The sequence below is a fragment of the Hypomesus nipponensis genome, chromosome 23, assembly GCF_054491055.1.
Source record: "Hypomesus nipponensis isolate SF chromosome 23, ASM5449105v1, whole genome shotgun sequence".
NCBI lineage: Eukaryota > Metazoa > Chordata > Actinopteri > Osmeriformes > Osmeridae > Hypomesus > Hypomesus nipponensis.
In genome coordinates this window covers 22671607-22693484 of record NC_140383.1, presented here as the reverse complement: position 1 = coordinate 22693484, position 21878 = coordinate 22671607, and the positions used below count along the sequence as shown (strand labels likewise).

At 50.6% G+C, this 21878-nt stretch overlaps 1 protein-coding gene across 7 annotated transcripts in view; it reads right to left on the bottom strand.

The window, feature by feature from the left end:
* LOC146234939 (dedicator of cytokinesis protein 9) overlaps nt 1-21878 on the bottom strand; it is an 84400-nt gene continuing 62522 nt past the window's right edge. For 4 of the 7 annotated variants that reach the window (XM_084689004.1, XM_084689005.1, XM_084689007.1 and 1 more), the window contains exons 24-53: nt 21377-21492; nt 20879-20948; nt 20637-20762; nt 20476-20547; nt 19558-19704; nt 18626-18709; nt 18176-18287; nt 15833-16011; nt 15233-15349; nt 15017-15128; nt 14519-14652; nt 12599-12713; nt 12276-12342; nt 12098-12145; nt 10687-10823; nt 9791-9906; nt 9404-9541; nt 9121-9303; nt 8843-8956; nt 8502-8717; nt 8306-8363; nt 7600-7706; nt 6083-6205; nt 5281-5394; nt 3395-3541; nt 2958-3168; nt 1585-1775; nt 1397-1497; nt 1118-1256; nt 1-412 (exon numbers count right to left, since the gene is read on the bottom strand). In XM_084689004.1, the coding sequence (XP_084545130.1) occupies nt 287-412; nt 1118-1256; nt 1397-1497; nt 1585-1775; nt 2958-3168; nt 3395-3541; nt 5281-5394; nt 6083-6205; nt 7600-7706; nt 8306-8363; nt 8502-8717; nt 8843-8956; nt 9121-9303; nt 9404-9541; nt 9791-9906; nt 10687-10823; nt 12098-12145; nt 12276-12342; nt 12599-12713; nt 14519-14652; nt 15017-15128; nt 15233-15349; nt 15833-16011; nt 18176-18287; nt 18626-18709; nt 19558-19704; nt 20476-20547; nt 20637-20762; nt 20879-20948; nt 21377-21492 (3720 nt within the window). In that variant the 3' untranslated portion in view covers nt 1-286. Of the gene's footprint in view, nt 413-1117; nt 1257-1396; nt 1498-1584; nt 1776-2957; nt 3169-3394; nt 3542-4418; nt 4449-5280; nt 5395-6082; nt 6206-7599; nt 7707-8305; nt 8364-8501; nt 8718-8842; nt 8957-9120; nt 9304-9403; nt 9542-9790; nt 9907-10686; nt 10824-12097; nt 12146-12275; nt 12343-12598; nt 12714-14518; nt 14653-15016; nt 15129-15232; nt 15350-15832; nt 16012-18175; nt 18288-18625; nt 18710-19557; nt 19705-20475; nt 20548-20636; nt 20763-20878; nt 20949-21376; nt 21493-21878 lie in introns of all 7 variants that reach the window. The other 3 variants (XM_084689001.1, XM_084689003.1, XM_084689002.1) reach the window with 1 other exon arrangement.

Genomic DNA, 21878 nt, shown 5'->3' with positions numbered 1-21878 from the left:
TCCCTCCCCAGGCTCCTATGCATCTCCTGGGTGACGGGCACCGGTCACATCCACGGTAGAGTGTCACTGTACTGTGCCCAACGGTGAGACAAGATAAAAACACAGGTCTTTGGCATCCCAGAGCTTAAAGCCACCCCAGTTTAGCCTCTCACATCCGCCCCCGCGTCAGTCTGTCTGAGCTGAGTTGTTTGTTGGGGAGAACAGCGAGGAGGTGTGCGCAGTCGGCAGGGCATGCTGGTGGGCATGCGCGCGTGTGGGGGAGAGATGGGGGCGTTGGGGACCAGGGTCAGGCCACGGAGGAGGAGCTGGGGACGCCCTGGATGGCGGTGCTGCTCGGCGTGCCGCTGATGGCGTTGAAGATGTGCAGCGAGTCGGGGAGCACGCTCTTCATGCCATCTTCCACTGGACAGATCTGGATGGAGAGGGGGGAGGGAGGGAGGAGGGAGGGAGGGGGGAGGAGGGAGAGGGAGAGGGAGAGGAGGGAAGGGGGAGGTGGAGGAGGGAGGGGGGAAGAGGGAGGGAGGGGGGAAGAGGGAGGGAGGGAGGGAGGGGGGAAGGAGGAGGGAGGGAGGGAGAGGGGAGAGGAGGGAGGAAGGAGAGGGGGAGGAGGGAGGGGGGAGGGCGAGGAGGGAGGGGGAGAGGGGGAGGTGGAGGAGGGAGGGGGGAAGAGGGAGGGAGGGAGGGAGGGAGAGGGGAGAGGGGGAGGGAGGGAGGGGGGGAGGGATGGAGGGAGAGGTGGAGGAGGGAGGAGGGAGGGAGGGAGAGGGGGGGAGGGAGGGAGGCGGGGGGAGGGAGGGAGAGTGGCATTGAGGGAGGGGGAGAGGGAGGAGGGAGAGGAGTGGGAGTAACAGAGAAAGGCTATGTTAAAAGACAGACTAGACTAGACGAGACTAAAAGGATCAGCACTCATTGTGAGGTTATGATAAAGAAGTTTTACCATCCGATCTGCTCATGGCAGCACAAAGCAGAAAACATGAGAAAAACAAGTTATCAAAGATGACAAAAACAGTCCTTCCGACGAGCATCACAAACCGAAACATGTCTCTGACAGACACAAGGTTAAAGTGTAGTTGTGGCATGCTGTAGCTAGCTAGCTGCTTTGCTAGCTTCTTCTTACTGGTTCGTGCATGATGGCGGACAGCTCTCTGGCCAGGTCTCTGTAGTTGGCCTTCATCTCATCCTGATACTCCTGCTGGTCCTCCTTGATCAGGCGCTCGTTGATGCCCAGACCGTGGCCACAGGCCTCCACAAACTGCCTGCTCAGAGAACACACGGCATTGTGTTAGCATCATGCTATCATGCTGCATCATACTGTTAGCATCATGCTATCACAGTCACCTAGAGAAAGATTTGGAATACGCTCACTCACTCACACGCACACACACACAGTACTGACCTGAAGACCTCTTTCAGCTGCTTAACCTTGTTGTCTGGATACTTTTTGGTGCTGGCATCGTCTAAAAAGGCTCTGGCGTAGGCCAGAGGACCAGCGTTCACCTGAGAGAGGAGATCAGGTTACACCCAGATGTCTGATGTGTGTGTGTGTACAGGTGTGTGTGTGCGTACAGGTGTGTGTGTGTGTACCTGGACACTGATGCTGCCCTGCAGTTTAAGCTGCAGACGGATCATGTCCACGTCGCTGGTGGAGCACAGCAGACGCAGCTCCCCCACCTTCTTGCTCATCTCGTCGATGGCCACCTCGATGGGGTTCAGGTCTGTGTGGTGCTGGTACATCACGGCTATCCTCTTCTTCACGTAGGGAAAACAGTGCGTGGCTGAGAGAGAGAGAGAGAAAGAAAGAGAGAGAGAGAGAGAGAGAGAGAGAGAGAGAGAGAGAGAGAGAGAGAGAGAGAGAGAGAGAGAGAGAGAGAGAGAGAGAGAGAGAGAGAGAGAAAATACAGAGAGATCGAAAATGAGAAAGACGAGAGAAGGGAGAAAATGGTTAACGGGAGAGATGGAGTGAATAGAGAGAGGATTGAGAAGGAAAAAGAAGAGAGGAGAGAGACGAGAGACCATGGTGAATGGTAGAGATGGAGAGACAAGGGAGATTGAGATTGAGAAAGAAGGGAGAGAATGGTAAACAGAAGAGATCAAATAGAAAGAGATTGAGAAGGAGATAAAAGAGATGGGGGGGGGGGGGGAAAGGCAGAGACAGAGAACGGTAAACACCTTGCGATCCTTGTCACTTGTGTTGTGTTTTACGGTGCCCAATATGCACACTCATAGCCTGAAGGCCTCTGAGGTAACAAATGATCAGGTAATGAAGATAAAGAGATAAAGGTTGAACTTTAAGATCTTTTGTATCATAAAGGAATAAAACAGGGCCGATTAGGATTAGACAGGGTCCTTGAGAAAGAGCTGACATACCCCTTATCTAATCATGTTCTCATGCTGTTCAACAGAGTCTTTGTGAGAAATTCAATGTTGACTGGTTGAACATCAATATTCCTGGTTGTAGTTGTGATCTTTCCAGTATGTAAGTATGGCGGCTATCCCAGCTGCGTAGAAGTCAATAAAGATATTGAGAAAACTAAGAAGGTAATAATTACAACACTGACAGATAACACAGAGCCACACCAATGAATATTGATGTTCAAACCAGTCGTTATTACACTGCCTGGAAAGAGTCTGTGCGAGTGTGTAAGAATGTGATTAAACAAGAGGGCCTACTGGTGAGGACGGTCCTGTTATCCACACAGAACTAGACTTACTGGTGAGGATGGTCCTGTTATCTACAGGGAACTAGAATTACTGGTGAGGATGGTGTTGTTATCTACAGGGAACTAGACCTACTGGTGAGGATGGTCCTGTTATCTACAGGGAACTAAAATTACTGGTGAGGATGGTCCTGTTATCTACAGGGAACTAGAATTACTGGTGAGGATGGTCCTGTTATCTACACGGAACTGGACCTACTGGTGAGGATGGTCCTGTTATCTACACGGAACTGGACCTACTGGTGAGAATGGTTCTGCGTTTGCACTGCTCCTCCACGCCTCCCTGCTTCTTCCCCGACACGGTGAAGGGCATCTCGAACACGAAGCGTCGGATGTTGTGGCTCTTCTCGAAGTCGGTCTTCCTGTCCACCAGCTCCTTGTCCTCCAGGTAGGGTGTGACGTGGGTCACCTGGATGTAGGCGTACTTGGAGTCCAGGTCTTTGGGGTTGATCTGTAGAGGATCAACAAGGCAATCAACTTAGCAGAAAAACGGGTTTTGACCAAAAAGTAGAAACATTCATACTGCATGATAATCTAATAAGGGATAGCTATTGCTCTGTGGTAGAGCAATTGAGGTTGCAGGAACAAATCTCCCCCTGTACTTTGTTTTGGGATAAAAAATCTGCTAAATGAATTTGTTTTTAACTGGCAGGCTGATGTGAAGGAGCGACTCGTACCCTCCCAGAGTCCTGAATCATCTTCACATTCTCCTGACCAAACTTGTCAGAGTACAGCTTGAGGAGTCTCTGGGAGATCTCCGACAGAGGGGTGAACTTGGGCTCTTTATAAATGTACTCCTTTCCATCTTCATCTTCAAAGAACCCCTGAGGGAAACATAAGCCGTGACATCTACTGTTAGTTACATATACTCTGACAGAAATGGCAACCATTATCAAATATTTTAAATCACAGCAAAGGCCATCTGAAAATATGACATCAAAAGCAGTATGAACAGCAACAATGAGATACGGATCACTGAGCCATTCTGACAATGCGTCTGGCGAAATAAGATGATTTCAAAACATAGATTCAGATGCGATCATGAGGTTGAAGATGACAACAACATCTATGAATACACCCTGCCATCCTGAGGGCTGTCAAAGCACAGACACACACACAGACACACACACAGACACACAGAGACACACACACACACACACAGACACACACACAGACACACACACAGAGACACACACAGAGACACACACAGACACACACACAGACACACACACAGAGACACACACAGAGACACACACAGACACACACACAGACACACACACAGACACACACACAGACACACACACACAGACACACACACAGAGACACACACAGAGACACACACAGACACACACACAGACACACACACAGAGACACACACACAGAGACACACACAGAGACACACACAGACACACACACAGACACACACAGACACACACACAGAGACACACACACAGAGACACACACAGAGACACACACAGACACACACACAGACACACACACAGAGACACACACACAGAGACACACACACAGACACACACACAGACACACACAGACACACACAGACACACACACACCAAACTGCACAGCAGGATGCCAGCTGCTCTAGGACCAGATCTATGGGTACTAGTGTCAATTTCACTGCTCTAACAAAGTCACAATCCCTTGAGCTAAACTCACAGCTGCGTCTGGTTTTGGATTTACCTCAGTCTCAGAGTCAGTGAACTGGTACTGCTACAAGGTTGTAGACCAACGGCAGAGAGAGCAACAAAATCAACATTATTCAGTGACTATCCAAACAGCCAATCTACAAACCAGGTGTGCATGGTTTGGCACCACACAGACAAGGAAACCCCCATGCCAGACGGCGTGGTTCTGTGAATGTTATTAAACGTTATCACAGCACACTGTTAAAGTCAACACACCGAGAAAAACAAAGAACTTCAAAAACAACAAACAGAGACAGAGAGCGTGTCGGGAGTGACACGACTCTACATCCGGATCGAAGACACTCAGTTCAGTATGTTACAGTGCTGGGTCAGTGGCATGCCACACTGTGTGAGAGGGGTCTGATGTGGTTATGGTATTGCTAACAGCTGGAAGCAGTGGAACTATGACTGAGAAACGTCATGGATTACAGAAGCACACCACACAGGCTTAGTTAGCAGGGCTACACTGCAGAACTTACCGCTGCCTTCAAAGAGGATAAAAACAGAAACAAGTATTAGCGTGGATAATCAAAGGCCACATGACGTGGTCATGCCTTTAACAACACAAATACGGCCAGCAGTTCCCATGCTCAAATCAAAGGGTTATTTCATTTACAATATACAGGCTGATTAGGTTAGCAAAGAACCCAAGTAGCTATTTCCAAACATGTAAATGAACATTGGCTCTTCAAACGTATTAATACTTTTTAGAAGAATGTATTACATCATTAAATAGATGAACCAAATCATGTCTGCGGTGGTAATCATTAAAACAGCTTCTGGTGCAGTAGTCATTACCAATATGATGTCTGATTGCATTAGCCTACAGAACCCAACCCAAACAGGCTTCAGCCTACCTGGCCAAAGAAGGCTACTCTGAAGTAGGTTCCCAGGAGCCTCTTGCCCGTGTGCATGACCTCGGTCACCTTGCTGTAGGCCCGATGCAGAGTGTCATACAGGTGAGCCAGTTTCTGAGGAGGGAACACACATCAGGATCACACTGACCCCAGAGGCAGGACTCCATCTAAGGCCCGTGTCGTCTGAGTGAGACAGGGAGGAGGGGTGTGAGACAGGGAGGAGGGGTGTGAGACAGGAAGGAGGTGTTTGAGACAGGAAGGAGGGGTGTGAGACAGGAAGGAGGGGTGTGAGACAGGAAGGAGGGGTGTGAGACAGGAAGAAGGGGTGTGAGACAGGGAGGAGGGGTGTGAGACAGGAAGAAGGGGTGTGAGACAGGGAGGAGGGGTGTGAGACAGGAAGGAGGGGTGTGAGACAGGAAGGAGGTGTTTGAGACAGGAAGGAGGGCTGTGAGACAGGAAGGAGGGGTGTGAGACAGGGAGGAGGGGTGTGAGACAGGAAGGAGGGGTGTGAGACAGGGAGGAGGGGTGTGAGACAGGAAGGAGGGGTGTGAGACAGGAAGGAGGTGTTTGAGACAGGAAGGAGGGCTGTGAGACAGGAAGGAGAGGTGTGAGACAGGGAGGAGGGGTGTGAGACAGGAAGGAGGGGTGTGAGACAGGGAGGAGGGGTGTGAGACAGGAAGGAGGGATGTGAGACAGGAAGGAGGGATGTGAGACAGGAAGGAGGGATGTGAGACAGGAAGGAGGGGTGTGAGACAGGAAGGAGGTGTGTGAGACAGGAAGGAGGGACGTGACGCGGCTCTACCTGGAAGTCTCGGCGCTTCTCGTAGATGGGGATGATGAGCTTGTAGACGTCAGAGATGAGCTCATAGCGCTCGGCCTTCCACAGGCCGTCAGCACACTCCTCCAGCAGCTCCATCAGGACGTCCTGCACACAGGAGAGAGAGGGAGAGAGATATAGGGAGAGAGATATAGGGAGAGAGCGAGAGAGATATAGGGAGAGGGAAAGAGAGAGGGAGAGAGATATAGGGAGAGAGATATAGGGAGAGAGCGAGAGAGATATAGGGAGAGGGAGAGAGAGAGGGAGAGAGATATAGGGAGAGAGATATAGGGAGAGAGCGAGAGAGATATAGGGAGAGGGAAAGAGAGAGGGAGAGAGATATAGGGAGAGGGAGAGAGGGAGGGAGAGAGAGGGACAAAATAGATCATAGTTGTATGAGAGACGAGGGGTGAACAGACCAACAGGTGATGCAGAGAGAGCAGGATGGGTCATTTCTGTTCTGTGTGATGTGTCATACAGTATGTATGTAAAGGCTGGAGAGCCAAAGCCTTCTACGTGATCCAGCTCAACACATGAGCTACCTGAGACCTCACACGGTCACAGTTAATAAGCATGCAACCCATGAATAATGCACGCCGGACATGAATAATATACACACTATTACACGATATGACATTGATTGCATGCCATTTAACACGTGCCAATTGCTTTTTTATTGTTCATAAAGCCTGTTATTTGACAGACTGGAACACAGGAGATCCTTTGATAAGAGCTTTAATGCAGCTCGCTAGTTATCAGCTGGAAAGTGCAAACTCCAGAACCCAGCGGCACGAGTGCAGAAGATCAGCTGAGATATGGAGGAGTAACCTCAGATAAGACACACACACAGTCCCCATGCCAACCAAACCAGATCCAGTCGTTCATCCAAAACAGCCTCAAGTCGCACAGACATAACATGTGTCATGTCTTCCCTCCTGTTCCGTTAACTCTCATGGCCTGAAGCAACACAGGTTGTTAGCTGAATGATTAACCGCCCTCCTCAGCTTGTCTGGGATGGTAGTTGGCTCCTGATGCCTGACGACCCGCCTGACGACCCGCCTGCCTGACGACCCGCCTGACGACCTGCCTGACGACCCGCCTGACGACCTGCCTGACGACCCGCCTGACGACCCGCCTGACGACCCGCCTGACGACCTGCCTGACGACCCGCCTGCCTGACGACCCGCCTGACGACCTGCCTGCCTGACGACCCGCCTGACGACCCGCCTGACGACCCGCCTGACGACCCGCCTGACGACCCGCCTGACGACCTGCCTGCCTGACGACCCGCCTGACGACCTGCCTGACGACCCGCCTGACGACCCGCCTGACGACCCGCCTGACGACCCGCCTGACGACCCGCCTGACGACCCGCCTGACGACCTGCCTGACGACCCGCCTGACGACCTGCCTGCCTGACGACCCGCCTGACGACCCGCCTGACGACCCGCCTGACGACCCGCCTGACGACCCGCCTGACGACCCGCCTGACGACCTCTCACCTCGTTGAAGTGGACGTCCTGCATGCCCACGTCCTCCATCATGGACACCTCCTCGTCGATGTTGGGCGTGACCACGCGGAAGGCGGAGCAGCCCTGCTTGAACATGCCTGCAGCGGAGACACGACCAGCGCATGACGACACGCATGAACAGCAGAGCGCAGAACACAATCCAACTTTATTGTCCATCTAGGATGGTCATTTTTCTCCGGTATCACCTTCCATAAGAAATACCCCTCAAATATTTACACACATACAGTGTACAGTACATTCTCCATTCATTTTGCATTCTATAATAATTATATACATTCACTAAAGCATAATAATAACAATACAATCATATTTATATATACTATAGTGTTTATAGTATTAATCCATTCACTCACAGATGACCTATACCCACTGCACTAGATGGATAAGTAAATATGTACTGGAACAGTTTACTATCTACTCCTGTACTAATGATGTGTCCTGTTGGGGACTTGGTCTGGCATGTCATGAGATGGATAACCTTCCGGCTTCTACCGATGAGAACAACAGACACGGCTAAACGAGTGACGAGAAATCTGTTGATCATTTGATACCAAAAAAGAGTTCTCCTGACTTAAAAACTAAAAAGAAGTATTTCCTGACAAAGAAAAAAATGGCACCATCGAGTGGCAACGAACAGCAACAGCTGTGCTTCCGCTGCTGAAGGAAGCGAACGCACCTTTTCTCCTCAGGTACTCTGCCACCAGCGCTGCTACGTGGACGTAGCACATGGCCGCCTGGAAGGAGAAGGACACATCAGAATGCTGGATCAGTTACAATATGGAGGAACCAGACAGACCCAAACTCAGACCCAGACTAAGACCGGACCAGGACCTAGCCCCAGACCCAGACCCAGAACTGATCTGAACCCAGACCTCAGACAGGTCTCCATTCTTCACGTGAATGCGGGCCATGCTGTCCAGCCAGGTCTTGCGTAGCTCGGGCGTGCTGGCGTAGGACTTGGCCAGGCTGTACTGCAGGTCCACCAGCATCTCCGGGTCTCGTTCGTGTTCCTTCATCTGTGCTGTGGCCATCAGAACCGTCCGGATGCGCTTAGTCAGGTCCTTCACATCAGACGGGAATGCTGTGTTCTGGAGAAGAAAAAGAATATTGGAATTGTATTTTGTTGATTATTTAACGTCCATGAAATAGCTCGGTGCTCACTAGAATTCATAAAGCGAGTTTGCTGTTTTGGGGATGTTGTATGGTCCGTCACCTTGATGGTTTTGTCACTGTTGGCACAGTTGTTGATGATGGACAGGGACTGTTGGAAACGCGTTCCTCCGATCCCGATGACGTCAGCGATCAGTTGGCTGACAGCGATGACCACCTGTGTGGAAAAGACCAGATCACCCTTCGCTCCAACACCGACCCTTTCAGCCGACGACAACCAGGAACTGGCAGAGAAATCCAGTAAGGCCATCAGGAACAAGAAACAGGAAGTAGCCGGGAGGAAGTCCCAACGCGTGCAAGGAGGAGGGGCCGCAACCTCACCTGTAGGTGCGTGCGTACGAAGGACTTGCGTCCCGTGTAGTCAAAGTTGCTCTTCATCAGGAAGTAGAGCAGGTGGGCGGCGTCGCTGCGGATGGAGCTGAGCTTGGAGTTGCAGCACTTGAGGACCTCGTAGCAGAAGGCGGCGCACATGTCGGCGCGGCCCTCGAAGAACGTGCAGGGGAACTGAGCGAGGACACAGGCGCGGCGAGGGGGTGAGAGATGCTCGCAGCGTCAACGCGGGAGAAACGAGAGAGGGGGGCGATGGCGCCGCGGACGGCCTTACTTTGTAGATGAAGGTGCGCAGCGAGGTGAAGACCTGCTTGAGGGCCGTCTCCGATTGGTTGATCTGCAGGAAGCAGAGGTGCACCTCGAACACCTTCTTCATCAGCGGGTTGTGGCCGTGGTCGGAACACAGCTGGGTCTGATAGGCGGCCGAGGCACAGGGCACGGAAAAAAACGGAGCGCGCATACTTAAGAGCAAGAACGTGTAGTTCAATAAACAATCTACACTTTGCATGTATCCATCCCCAAACCAACACCCGTCTATTTAGGAGCAAAGTGGGCAGCAATTATTCAAGGAAATAAACCACAAAATAGAAATCACACAGCTTGTTCCAGACGCTGACAGGAAGGAGGTGACCCACGGTCAGGGCCGGAGTCGCTCCAGTACCTTGAAGCCCATGATGAAGATGCTCAGGGTATCCAGCACGGTCAGGCACACCTCCGTAGCGATGTTAGCCTCCAGGAGCGACTGGTTCAGCACGTCAGCGTCCGAGTGGCTGTAGGCTGCACAGGAGACACCACAACGGCTGTAGCTCTTCCACCACACAACTACAACTCCCAGAATTCTCTGACACGGCCTCGGGGGGGGCGGGGGGCGATTAAGCATGACGTCATACGTCGGTCGTCATTAGTATCAAGGCACAACCATTGCTTGTAAAGGAGGGAAATCAAAATTGAGATGGGTTGAAATCAAATGGACACGTAAACGAGGATTTCTTTCGGAAATGTAAATGAAATGAGTTACAAAGGCAACAGGAAATGGACAGGACAGAAGAATGGGAGGGTTTTAAAGAGGCTCATTCTCTAAAATGGCATGCTCTTAATACAACCAAGAAAACTGATAAGTCTGCAAGCTGCCTGACAACCTGATACATTCTTACCATGGTCTACAGATATTCCAAGAATACTTGAAATCTTTCTTACACTGAAAATACAAAGAAATGCACTTAGTTAACGTAATCACGTCATGGGCTGACGCTAAATATCCACCTCTTTAGGTGAACTTCAGGTGAACAATTGACTCGCAAAGCGGTCAGGAAGGAGAGCCTTTGCAGTGAAGAGAATCACCCACACTCTTGCACTGACAAAACCCATCACTCTGAGCAACAACGACCGCTAGAACGCGTGACTCTGGGCCTGGTCTGACACACACGACGCCGATGAGGAGGATGATGATGATAGTGGTGGTGAAGAGAGCAGGAGGAGTGAAGATTAAACCGGTAGAGATGGAGGACGTTGAATGGAGACGTTTGGGGGAGGGGGGTAACTGTTACGGACACTTACTGTGGTTAAAAGTGTATGAGTTATCCAGGCTGCTGAGCTGCTGTAAGCGGGCATGCATCATCCCCGCCCTGTTACGGGACACAGGCAGAGTCTGAGACTTGCGCTCGTGGGCCAGTGGGCCCGCCCCGTCTTGGCTCCTAATGGGCAGAGGGGGACAGGGTTAGACGGCAGGCCCCGGAACCAGCAGCAGAGCCAGGGGTTAATGAAGCGAGCCGTGCCGGGCCAGGCTATGGGCACATGGAACGTTCCGCACAGCACATCCACATCTATGACGGATAGTCGAGGTGCAGCCTGGAAACCAGACTGACGTCTTGCTTTGACTCTGGATTTGATCGTTTGTTTGGGGGAAACGGATCTGGCTCCCAGGCGGGTGGAAGTGAATATTTTACGACAGACACAAATCGAAAACACTCAAAAACAGGTCCAAAGAAATGCCACTGGCTGTGAAAAACACTTTCCCCACGTTCTTTTTGTGACACAATCATATTTTGAAGTTGTGAGGAGATTGTCAAAGCTTGCAGGTTGGCATGCAGGTTGGCATGCAGGTAAGGGGGTCAGTCTTGTGGAAAAGCCAGAGCTTTATCAGATAAAGAAGACATGCAAACGACATAAAGATAGACACACTTGTGTTGGCCAGAAGCCCGTGCTGAGCAGAGTTAGAACGAGGGCGTAACAGAAGGGTGAGAAAGCCAACATGCTTTTTAAGGAGAGTTAGCTCCAGCCGTCATCTTACCCAAGCAGGGGAGGGCGGGGGCCATGTTTTGATACGACTATTTTAAACTTGCCAGCGTTTCAGTGAACAGAGAAACAGAGAGTGTTGCTGGGTTAGACAGAGTGGAGACCAAAAGCAGTTTGTGTGTGTGTCCAGGCCAGACTGTACCACAGAGTGATGAAGTGTTTGTGTGTGTGTGTCTGTTTGTGTGTGTGTCTGTCTGTGTCTGTCTGTGTGTGTGTGTGTGTGTCTGTGTGTGTGCGTGGGCACTTCAGTCTGAAGGGAAACATAATCGTGCTACATATGCCATCACACTGAAGGGGGGTTATTATGGTATGGATTTGTGTGTCTGGGAGTGTTTTAGTCGACAGCACATGTTAACAACTCAGCTAACCTAACTCTACATTAGCATTTATGAAAGATGTATTTTCAGGAAAAGGATTGTGTCAGTCGCTAATGGGTTGTGTGATGGACTCGATGTCGTTGATAGTGTAAAACATTGAAGGCACACAATTCAGTTACTGCTTTCTGCATTCTTTAAAATGTGTGTAACAATGCGAACTTTCAAGCCTCTTGTTTCTCTAGGCGAGCAAAATCACCACGATCCTAAAACTTAAACGCAGATCAAAGACTAAATGTAATCATCCCTTCACACAAAATGAGCATTCAATTCGTTCTTTATATTTGTGAAAACATTACCTGGCAATGTATCTTTTCCCCATGTATCTGAACTGATGGAGACACAGTCTGCAAGAGAACATAGGAGAGTCAACCACGACAACCTTCAAACACATCCTCCTAAAACGCATCACATCCTGTATGAATGTGCATATTCCTGGATAGGTTCTGAGGTGGACAGGAGGTGGATGAGGCTTACTCTACGAGAGTGAAGAAGTCCATAAGCTCAGTGGGAGAGGCCTTGTTCCAGTATGTGAACAGGGCATCTGAGGAGAGGACAGGAGAGTGAGACCGAGAAAAGCAGGTGGACTGAGAACACTCTGATCCTGTGTATGTGTGTGTGAGCGTGTTTGAGTGTGTGTGAGCAAGTGTGTGCGTGTGAGCGTGTGTGTGTGAGCGTGTTTGAGTGTGTGTGAGCAAGTGTGTGCGTGTGAGCGTGTGTGTGTGGTGTGAGCGTGTTTGAGTGTGTGTAAGCGAGTGTGTGTGTGTGTGAGCGTGTGTGTGTGCAGAGTGGGGTCTCACCCTCAGACATGCTCTTGAGCACGTGCAGGAAGCACATGAGGACACTCTTGATCTCGGCCTGCTCCAGTTTGTCACAGCGCAGCAGCGTGCTCCCCAGGGCCGAGGCCGGCTGGTTCTGACGGGCAGAGACACGCGTCACACACACGCACACACACTCACAGCTCTCTCCTATCTCCTACACACTCCTATCCCCCCCCACTTGATGTCACAGTACAGGAGTGACTCTACCAACTCACTTAAATAGAGCTCATGTGCAGGCCTAATCCATAACAGTCGCTTGAACTGCTAATAACAAGCCTTTGGGCTGACAATGCTACTGTATGTTCTTACAGCAGGGTTCATAACTCGATTGTGTAATGCCAAGCTATGCCTCGGAGCTTTTCACTAGCCGTACGTTACGTTCGTGCGTTACGATGCACTTGGTGCAGGTCCAGTCGGGGCTAGCCAGGGTTGGCCCGGGAGCGGATAGGACCTAGCAGGGGTTCTAGATTTGGAACAGATGTTACGCTAGCGTAGCTGCGAGCGCTAGCGACGCGGGTCTAGAACAGCTCTAGCTCTACCACGTCACGGTTCTACCACAGCGAGGGGCTGGCAGCGCACAGGACCACCTTCCTTGGCCAGCGGTGGGCAGGTCTGGACCGCCAAACTGCTAAGGAGTGACTTCATGGAAAGACTGAGGCTACGTCTTTGCAGAGAGGACTGTCGACAGATGGGCCCCTTGGCTGACCCGAGGGAACACACAGCTGAAGACGACGACAGACATCTGGGTGTTTCAGCTGAGGGGACGTCTGGCTCCAGAAATAACCTGGATGGGATTTTCCAAAGAACTCACTGATCTGCATCCTCCCTTTCCCTCGCCACGGGCGGTCACAAACTACTTTTGGGGGTCTCGGACAAGAGAAATGACTGGAGGTGGAAGGAGGTCACAGTCGTAGAGATAAATGCTGCGATACTTCACACCTGCGTTTAGCCGTGACCAGAGGTGACAGAGTGGCACACGAATTGCAACTATATCGACGTTACGGTCGATACTGTTGAGCGAGGAAAAGGGGAGCACTGCACGCCGGAGAAGGAAGGGGAACAAAGGAGGGTGCGCATGCTGCTTGTGAGGTCACAGAGCACAGGAACAGCGCTTCGTGAGCCCAGAAGAAGAGAGCGTGTTGAGAGCGGGTCCTAGAGGTCAGGGTGAGGGCAAAGAGAGGGCCTAGAGCAACGACACACGCATGCAAGCACGCACACACACACACACGCATGCAAGCACGCACACACGCTATCTCACATTCCCTCACTCATACACATACACACACACCCTCTCAGTCTCTCTCTATCAGTCTCCCCCTCCCCCTCCCCCTCCCCCTCTCCCTCTCCCTCTCCCTCTCCCTCTCTCTCTCTCTCTCTCTCTCTCTCTCTCTCTCTCTCTCTCTCAGGAGGACGGAGTGGGTAAACGGTTCATCCTGTACTTGGAGTGTAACGCTGGGCGGCTGGAGGCTCTCTGTGCCACTGGAGACAGAGAGCAGAGAGAAGTCCATGGTGAGGCGCTTGGAGCGCGCGCTGAGCACGCCCTCCTCGGGCTCCGAGAACAAGCGCTGCAGAGTGGCAGAGTGTCTCCGAGCGAACTTCTCCTTCTGCCACCGCGACGGACGGATGGGGGGGTGAGGGAGAGTCAACGGTACAAGCACATGTTAACACCGAGGAGTGTGCGTGCGTGCGTGTGTGTGTGCTGGTGAATGTCTAACACTACGAGTGACACCGCCAACCGACAGAGTCAGCGACTCCAAACGTTGTCTCTGTCGCGGGGCTGTGTGTGGACAACAGCACCCCTGTGGGGACAGGTCCCACGTGGGGACAGCACTCCTGTGGGGACAGGTCCCACGTGGGGACGTGACTGCTGGGCAGGACTGGCTGAGGAGTGCTCCTTACCTTGTCCAGGTAGCTGCTCTTGTCTGCGCTCTTCTCCGGCAGGCTGTTCCCAGAGTCGGTGCTGATCAGAGAGCCTCTGGAGTCGGCGTGGCGCACCGAGCTGATGTTGGGGGTGGAGGAGGCGTGGGGCGTGGCTGGGGGACGCGCACACACACACACACGCACACAGCACACACAGCACACACACACACACACAGCACACACACACACAGCACACACACACACACAGCACACACACACACACACACAGAGCACACACACACAGCACGCACACACACAGCACGCACAGCACACACACAGCACACACACACAGCACACACACACAGCACACACACACACAGCACACACACACAGCACACACACACAGCACACACACAGCACACACACACACACACACAGCACACACACACACAGTTAGCATCCAGACATTCCCACTTCTCACCCCTCACCGTAGAACGCCCCCCCTCCTCCGTGTCCATTACCCATCAGGCCTCTCACCTGTCCCAGAGATGACCCCGAACACGTCCTTGTGCAGGCTGTTGTCCAGGATGGTGCTGGACCTGGGCGGCGTCATCAGAGCGTTGGCCAGGAGCGGGTCGTCTCGGCCGTTCTGAACCGACAAACACAAAACCAGGAGCACGAAATGTGAGCCGACTGAGTGAGCCGCACGTCGCGCTGCAGGTTCTGCAGTGGGCCACTAGATGGCAGCCTTACATTGTTGGAGTGGTTGACGGGGAAGGGGGAGACCTCCTTGACGTTGAGCCTTTGGACGTTCTCCTGCAGCAGGCCAAACAGAGGCAGGTAGAGGGTGGCCAACCGGGCCTGCTGGCTCTGGAACACACAGACACACACGCGACTCTGATGAACAGCCACGATCCAATCAAACGTGCCCAAACACAGGGGAGGCGCGGAGGTGCATCTCTTCCTTAGGTGACCTCCAGTGACCCATGACTCCTCCCCTCTCTTTTTCTCTGGTATTTGACGACACGTGACACTGTGCCTGCTGCTTGACCTGCTAAAGACCAGACATAGGAATTCCCTTTGTTTTTGTTGAACACTTATTTATTAATTCATGTGTCATGGGAATTTATTCATTCAACTGTGCCACATAACACTGTACATGGTCCCCTGCTGTCTCTTTGCGAGGCTTCATGTGTGGCTTTCGCTTTGTGTGTACTGGTATCGTGCAAAGGCATCATGTTATTAAAACCTGAATAAACCACAATACATCACCCAGACACCACAAATAGATCCAGCTGTCGAGGTGAGACGCCAGTGAGGACCCAGAGAGGGTAGGAGGGACTTCAGGGGTACCTTGGAGGTGTAGCGGTCGTCGAAGGTGTGCTTGATCATCAGGTTCTTCAGAACCTGGATGGCTATCTGACGGATCTCCCGGAACTCCTGGAGGGCTCCGCCCACCTCCCGCAACAGGAGGCCGACCAGGAAGTGGTTCTTACAGAAGTCGTCCGTCAGCGAGTAGTCCAGCTGGAGGTCTGGAGGGAGCGTAAAGGGAGGGGCATTAGGACCACTACGGAGAAGAGAGGGAGCTGGAGGAAGTCCCACAACCTCAACAAACCTTTCCGACATAAACAACCACACAAAAGCACTGAGGCTAGCAGCCGATGCCTTGACCCTTAAATAGACGTTTCCCATCCCAATACAGTTCAACTCGGCCTGAACCCTGACGGAGATGGCCGTCGTCACGACAGCAACACAAGCTGCGCTCGCTCGCACGCCGCCGCGGCTGAGCTGCATCTTCTCAACCACACAGAGCACGTCTCACAAACCACAGCAAAACATTCCCCGCCAAACAATTGTGCGTCGTAATCTTGTTTCCTTTAACTGGTAGCTTGTTCCCATAAACAAATAAGAACATTTAATCTATTTTCAGTTCACTGCTCTCTTTGTAAGTGCTTCTTTCTCATCTAATAAGGCATTTTGATTATAATTCACTAGAATGACCAAAAAGCATTTTAAGAGAGGGCTAACATTCAACATCAAACCACCACCAGTATAAATAAACATCTGATTTAAACTGGTATACTGCCAACACCAGAATAGATATCCGGGTTTCTGAGTAAAACACGTAATGTTATGTAAATAAACAACATATTCATTTAGTAAACGCTTTTATCCACAAGTGAGCGGATTTGAATCGGGGATCTCTTGACCACAGTCAAATGCTCTACCACTAAGCTATGCCCATCGCACATCATGTTGATTTATTTTCTTTAATTAAGAATCAATTCCTTAGTAATTCCTTACAGCCGTAAGAGACAGTCGTATCAGTTAGACAGGGACCAGGCAGTGAATGATTCTGTTAGCAAGCAGGGTGGTTGACATGAGTTCAGATTACTGCAAAGAAACTTTGACAGCTCCACATTGCATAACGTATAGGGTCAACTTAAATAACAAGTGAGACGCACATGGAGTTCAGAGATGGTGGCGATCGAATTTTGTGTTTACAAACCGTAACTGACACACATGCAAGTTGAAAAATGTCTGAGAGCTGACGTTACGTGAGGAAAATTGCCATGAGAGACATAAATCTGTTGCTAGTAATATGTTTAATCAAACCATGGAGAATTATAAAAACGGCAAAATACACACACACACACACACACAGCTCCACACGAAACCCAATCATGTCCACACAGACGGACATAAATCATAAAACACACAGAACCTCCCGGTTTTTGAAATGGATTGAAGTGAGAAATCATTCCACATTGAGGGAATATGCAATGATGCTGTTGACCGAATGATTCAGATCCAGTTTTCCAGGGGATTATTGGGCCTGGTCAGTATGGCCATCATTGAGGGATAGGACGAGCAGGCAGCACACCTTGCACCTACCTACTGGAGTCTCATATGACTCCACGCTGGGGGAAAGTAAAGCTAAAGACAAGGAACACAGTGGAAACACACAATGTGAGCTCTCTCTTATCCACCACACCACGACTGGAACACAGAAAACACAGCTGGCCCTTCACATCCAGGTGCTTGTAGTAAGAGTCAGGTGGCTGAGCGGTTTGGGAATCAGGCTAGTCATCAGAAGGTTGCCGGTTCGAGTCCCGGCCATGCAAAATGACGTTGTGTCCTTGGGCAAGACACTTTACCCTATTTGCCTCGGGAGAATGTCCCTGTACTTACTGTAAGTCGCTCTGCATAAGAGCGTCTGCCAAATGACTAACTGTAAGAGTCCGCTGACAGGTGATAAGGCCTTAGTAACTTAGTAAGTTATTAACACATTAACATTATTAATGTTAGTAAGCATCTTATAAGGGCCTTATTAACTAACGCTTGTCAACTTATGATAACCCTAACCCAAACCCTATTATCCACACTTATAGTCTTATTAACAAAATGTTAATATAAGGGCCTTATTACCAATTAACTAACGCTTATTACAAATACCTGGACCAAAAGTGTTGCCAACACATTTTAAGGACACAATCAACTCTACAGTCTGTCTGCTGTCACATGTTTATAAGTTACCACAACTGACTTATTAAACACTTGAGGTCTTATGTATCTGTCTTCTGATTCAGAGTATTCAATACAATACCGTTGTGTTGTATTTGACCCCACACTGACCAACTGATATGTGTCTGACATTAGCGGTTCAGCCTGAGTAAAAAGCAGACAAGTGTTTACCTTGAAACCTCTGTATTCTCCCCTTCCCAAAAGGCATGGGCAGGTTCAGGGGAATGTAGTGCTCGTGGTTGCAGACGACACGCAGGAACTCAAACTTGAACTCGAACAGTGTCTACGGAGGAAACAAAACAACGTGAGCAGCCGACCTCTCTGAACCCCCTCTGGGGTCCTCTGGAGTGCTGTGTTTGACCAGCATGCAGTGCTCGTCATGACTACCTTAGAGTCTGACCAGCATGCAGTGCTCGTCATGACTACCTTAGAGTCTGACCAGCATGCAGTGCTCGTCATGACTACCTTAGAGTCTGACCAGCATGCAGTGCTCGTCATGGCTACCTTAGAGTCTGACCAGCATGCAGTGCTCGTCATGACTACCTTAGAGTCTGACCAGCATGCAGTGCTCGTCATGGCTACCTTAGAGTCTGACCAGCATGCAGTGCTCGTCATGGCTACCTTAGAGTCTCCGGGAACAAAGCAGTTGGTGTAGTTGTTGATCTGCTTGAAGACGAAGCCTCGGTCCATCAAGGTGAAGCAGCGCTGGAGGACAGAAACATCTAGAATGTTTGGTCCGTAACGCATCGTGTGTGTGTGTGTGTGTATGTAGGTCTGTCCGTGCATGTTTGTGAGTTCCTGGGAACGGTCAAAGCCCAAGTAGGTGCAGGGCTAAAGCTTTAAGACAGCTTTACTAAAGTATCCTTGAATTGGTAACACAATATGGCATGGGCCACACTTTACATTAAGGTTACATTAACTATAGTTACATGGTAGTACTGTATAGTAACAACATTGTAATTACATAATAACTGCTATCTCTTGACGTTTATTGATCCATAATAAAGTTACACATTATTACGGTTTACAGGTACAAGTTATTATATTGTTGGGCTTTCCAGGGATAAGTGGATGTTAACAATGATCTTGTTTGGTAACACAACCTTCAATGACTACTTTTATTTTATCTTTTATTTTTTATTCCCCTTAGTATTAGCTAAACCCCCCCCCCCCCCCCCCCTTAGTATTAGCTAGACTTTGCTCCTTTTGTATGGTTAGTCCGCATATTTAAGTTTCAATATTACTATATCTTTAATGTATGCACCTCCCCGCCAAAGTAAATTCCTTGTTTGTGTAAATATTAATGGCAAATAAAATCCCTTCTGATTCTGAACTGACACTTTCCTTACCCCCCCACACTTACTGTGCCTTATTACCCTTTTTTACATCCTATACCACTTAATACCACTTCATTATGTAGCAATTCTTATGTAACTACAATATTGCTACTACAGGTATTGTGATGTAGTGACATGGACCTTAATGTAAAGGGTTGTCATGGACTGTAATACTCTGGTGTTGAGATAGGGCTGTAGATATGTGAGATGTTGCACCTTGACGAAGACAGCCAGGCTGTGGTTGGCGTTCCTGGCGGCGTCCAGGTTGTCCTTGTACTTCTGGGTGATGTGGGGCATCATCATGTTGACCAGGGTCTCCACCGTGTGGTGGAAGGACGCAGAGAAGCGCTGGTTCCTCGACAGCTAGGGAGGTTGTTAAGAACAGGCTGTTACTGGTCTGCAGGCACACGGAACAAGAACGACGCAGCAACAACACAGTCCCAAACACAACAACCTGTTACACAGCTTAGCAGAACACACAACAGCACAGTGGGATGCAGGATGGTTCCAGTCTTCCGGACCAGACTGGCCAGGGCTGGTGCTAGGGCTGGGCCTGGGGCTAGTATTAGGGCTGGGGCAAGGGCTAGGGCTAGGACTGGGGCTAGTATTAGGGCTGGGGCTGGGGCTGGGGCTAGTATTAGGGCTGGGGCAAGGGCTAGGGCTAGGACTGGGGCTAGTATTAGGGCTGGGGCTAGGGCTAGGACTGTGGCTGGGGTTAGGGCTAGGACTAGGACTGGGGCTAGTATTAGGGCTGGGCTGGGGCTAGGGCTAGGGCTAGGGCTAGGGCTAGGGCTAGGGCTAGGACTTGGGCTGGTGCTAGGGCTAGGGCTAGGGCTAGGAATAGGACTGTGGCTGGGGCTAGGGCTAAGGCTAGCATTAGGGCTAGGGCTGGGGCTGGGGCTAGTATTAGGGCTGGGGCTGGGGCTGGGGCTGGGGCTAGGGCTGTGGCTGGGGCTAGCTGGAAGATATGCATGTGGCTCCTGGTAGGAAGAGCCTCCACTCTGTATGTAGTCTGGCTCTCTGGCTCTGGCAGGAAAGCACACTAGCCATCTGAGGATGACACTGCAGCTCGGCAAAAGAGACCCAGAAGGCTTGAACTGATTCTTGATTGATGAGGCGTTGTGACGCACTTACCCTCACTTTCCCACTCTCTATCAAGTACTGGGCCATGGACTTCACTAAGGCTTCGAAGAAATACCACGAGTACTGCATTTCAGAAACAAGAAAGAAAGTCCATTTAGACCCGTCGTTTTGTGAAAACACATACTGGAACGGCTGACAAAAGCACAGGTTACCTTGAGCAGCTTGTTGCTAGTCAGGAAGTCAGTTGAAGGCTTGAGAATAGCAGTCATGGCTTTAGCCAGCTCCTCGTGTACAGTTCTGGTGGTGGTGGTTGTGAAGGGCTCAGTCTTAAACACATACTGGCCGAGGGGAGAAACAACAAGTCACATCAGTTCTATGCCATTTGTCCTCACACAAACACACTCACAGGCAGTTTGGATGGGCAGTTTGAAGAGATGAAAAAGGGTTTGCATACTTTCACATAGGACCTCAGGTAGTGTTCCAAGCCTTCTTCGTGGCACTGCGCCACGATGTGAATCATGACTCTGGAGGAGAGCGGAGCACGACAGCAGGTATGAGACAGACAAAAAGCTAAAAGGAGATGTTTGACTTCACACTGTGCACTTCCGATCCCGTTGTCCATTCTACTTGCACTATTTGTATTGATTAAAGAGTGCTTGGGCTTCCCGGTGGCTCAATGGGTAAAACGCACACCGCGTAGGCCAAGGCCTTGGCCCTGGGGCCCGGGTTCGATTCCAGCCCGGGCCCTTTCCTGCGCGTCATCTCATCTCTCCCAACATTCCTAACTCTCTCATAATGTCACTTTATTGCCTAAAGCAGAAAGGCCACCCCCCCAAAAATATACAATTATATGATATTTGATAACAATAAAAAAGGTAAAAAAAAAAAAGTTAAACTGTCTACTAAATGAATACAACGTCAAATACGATGTACAGAGACGCTGCCCACATGCCTGGCGACGTTGACCGCCACCTCTTCGTGCGCGGCGCAGGTCAGCACCCGGAACAGCTGGTTCAGCGTGGTGGGCAGGAACTTCACCATCACATGGCTCTCCATGGCATGGAGACTCTGAGGAAAGCACAGGGTAAAGAGAGAGGGGGGGCATCACTGGGGGTGTGTGGGCTCGCACGTGTTGGCCTGCAAGCGTGGGTCTACTAGACTTGGGGGGGGGGGGGGGGGCTGAGCGGTTAGGAAATCAAGCTTTTAATCAGAAGGTTGCTGGTTCGATTCCCAGCCAAGTCAAATGACGTGTCCTTGGGCAAGGCACTTCACCCTACTTGTCTCGGGGGGGGGCGATGTCCCTGTACTTACTGTAAGTCGCTCTGGATAAGAGCGTCTGCTAAATGACTAAATGTAATGTAAATGTGTAGCCCACATCCTCTCTTCTCAGAGCATCAGATGGGGTTTAAACTGCAGCGTGCGTAGGAGTTCACAACCAAACGTGCATTTTCGGG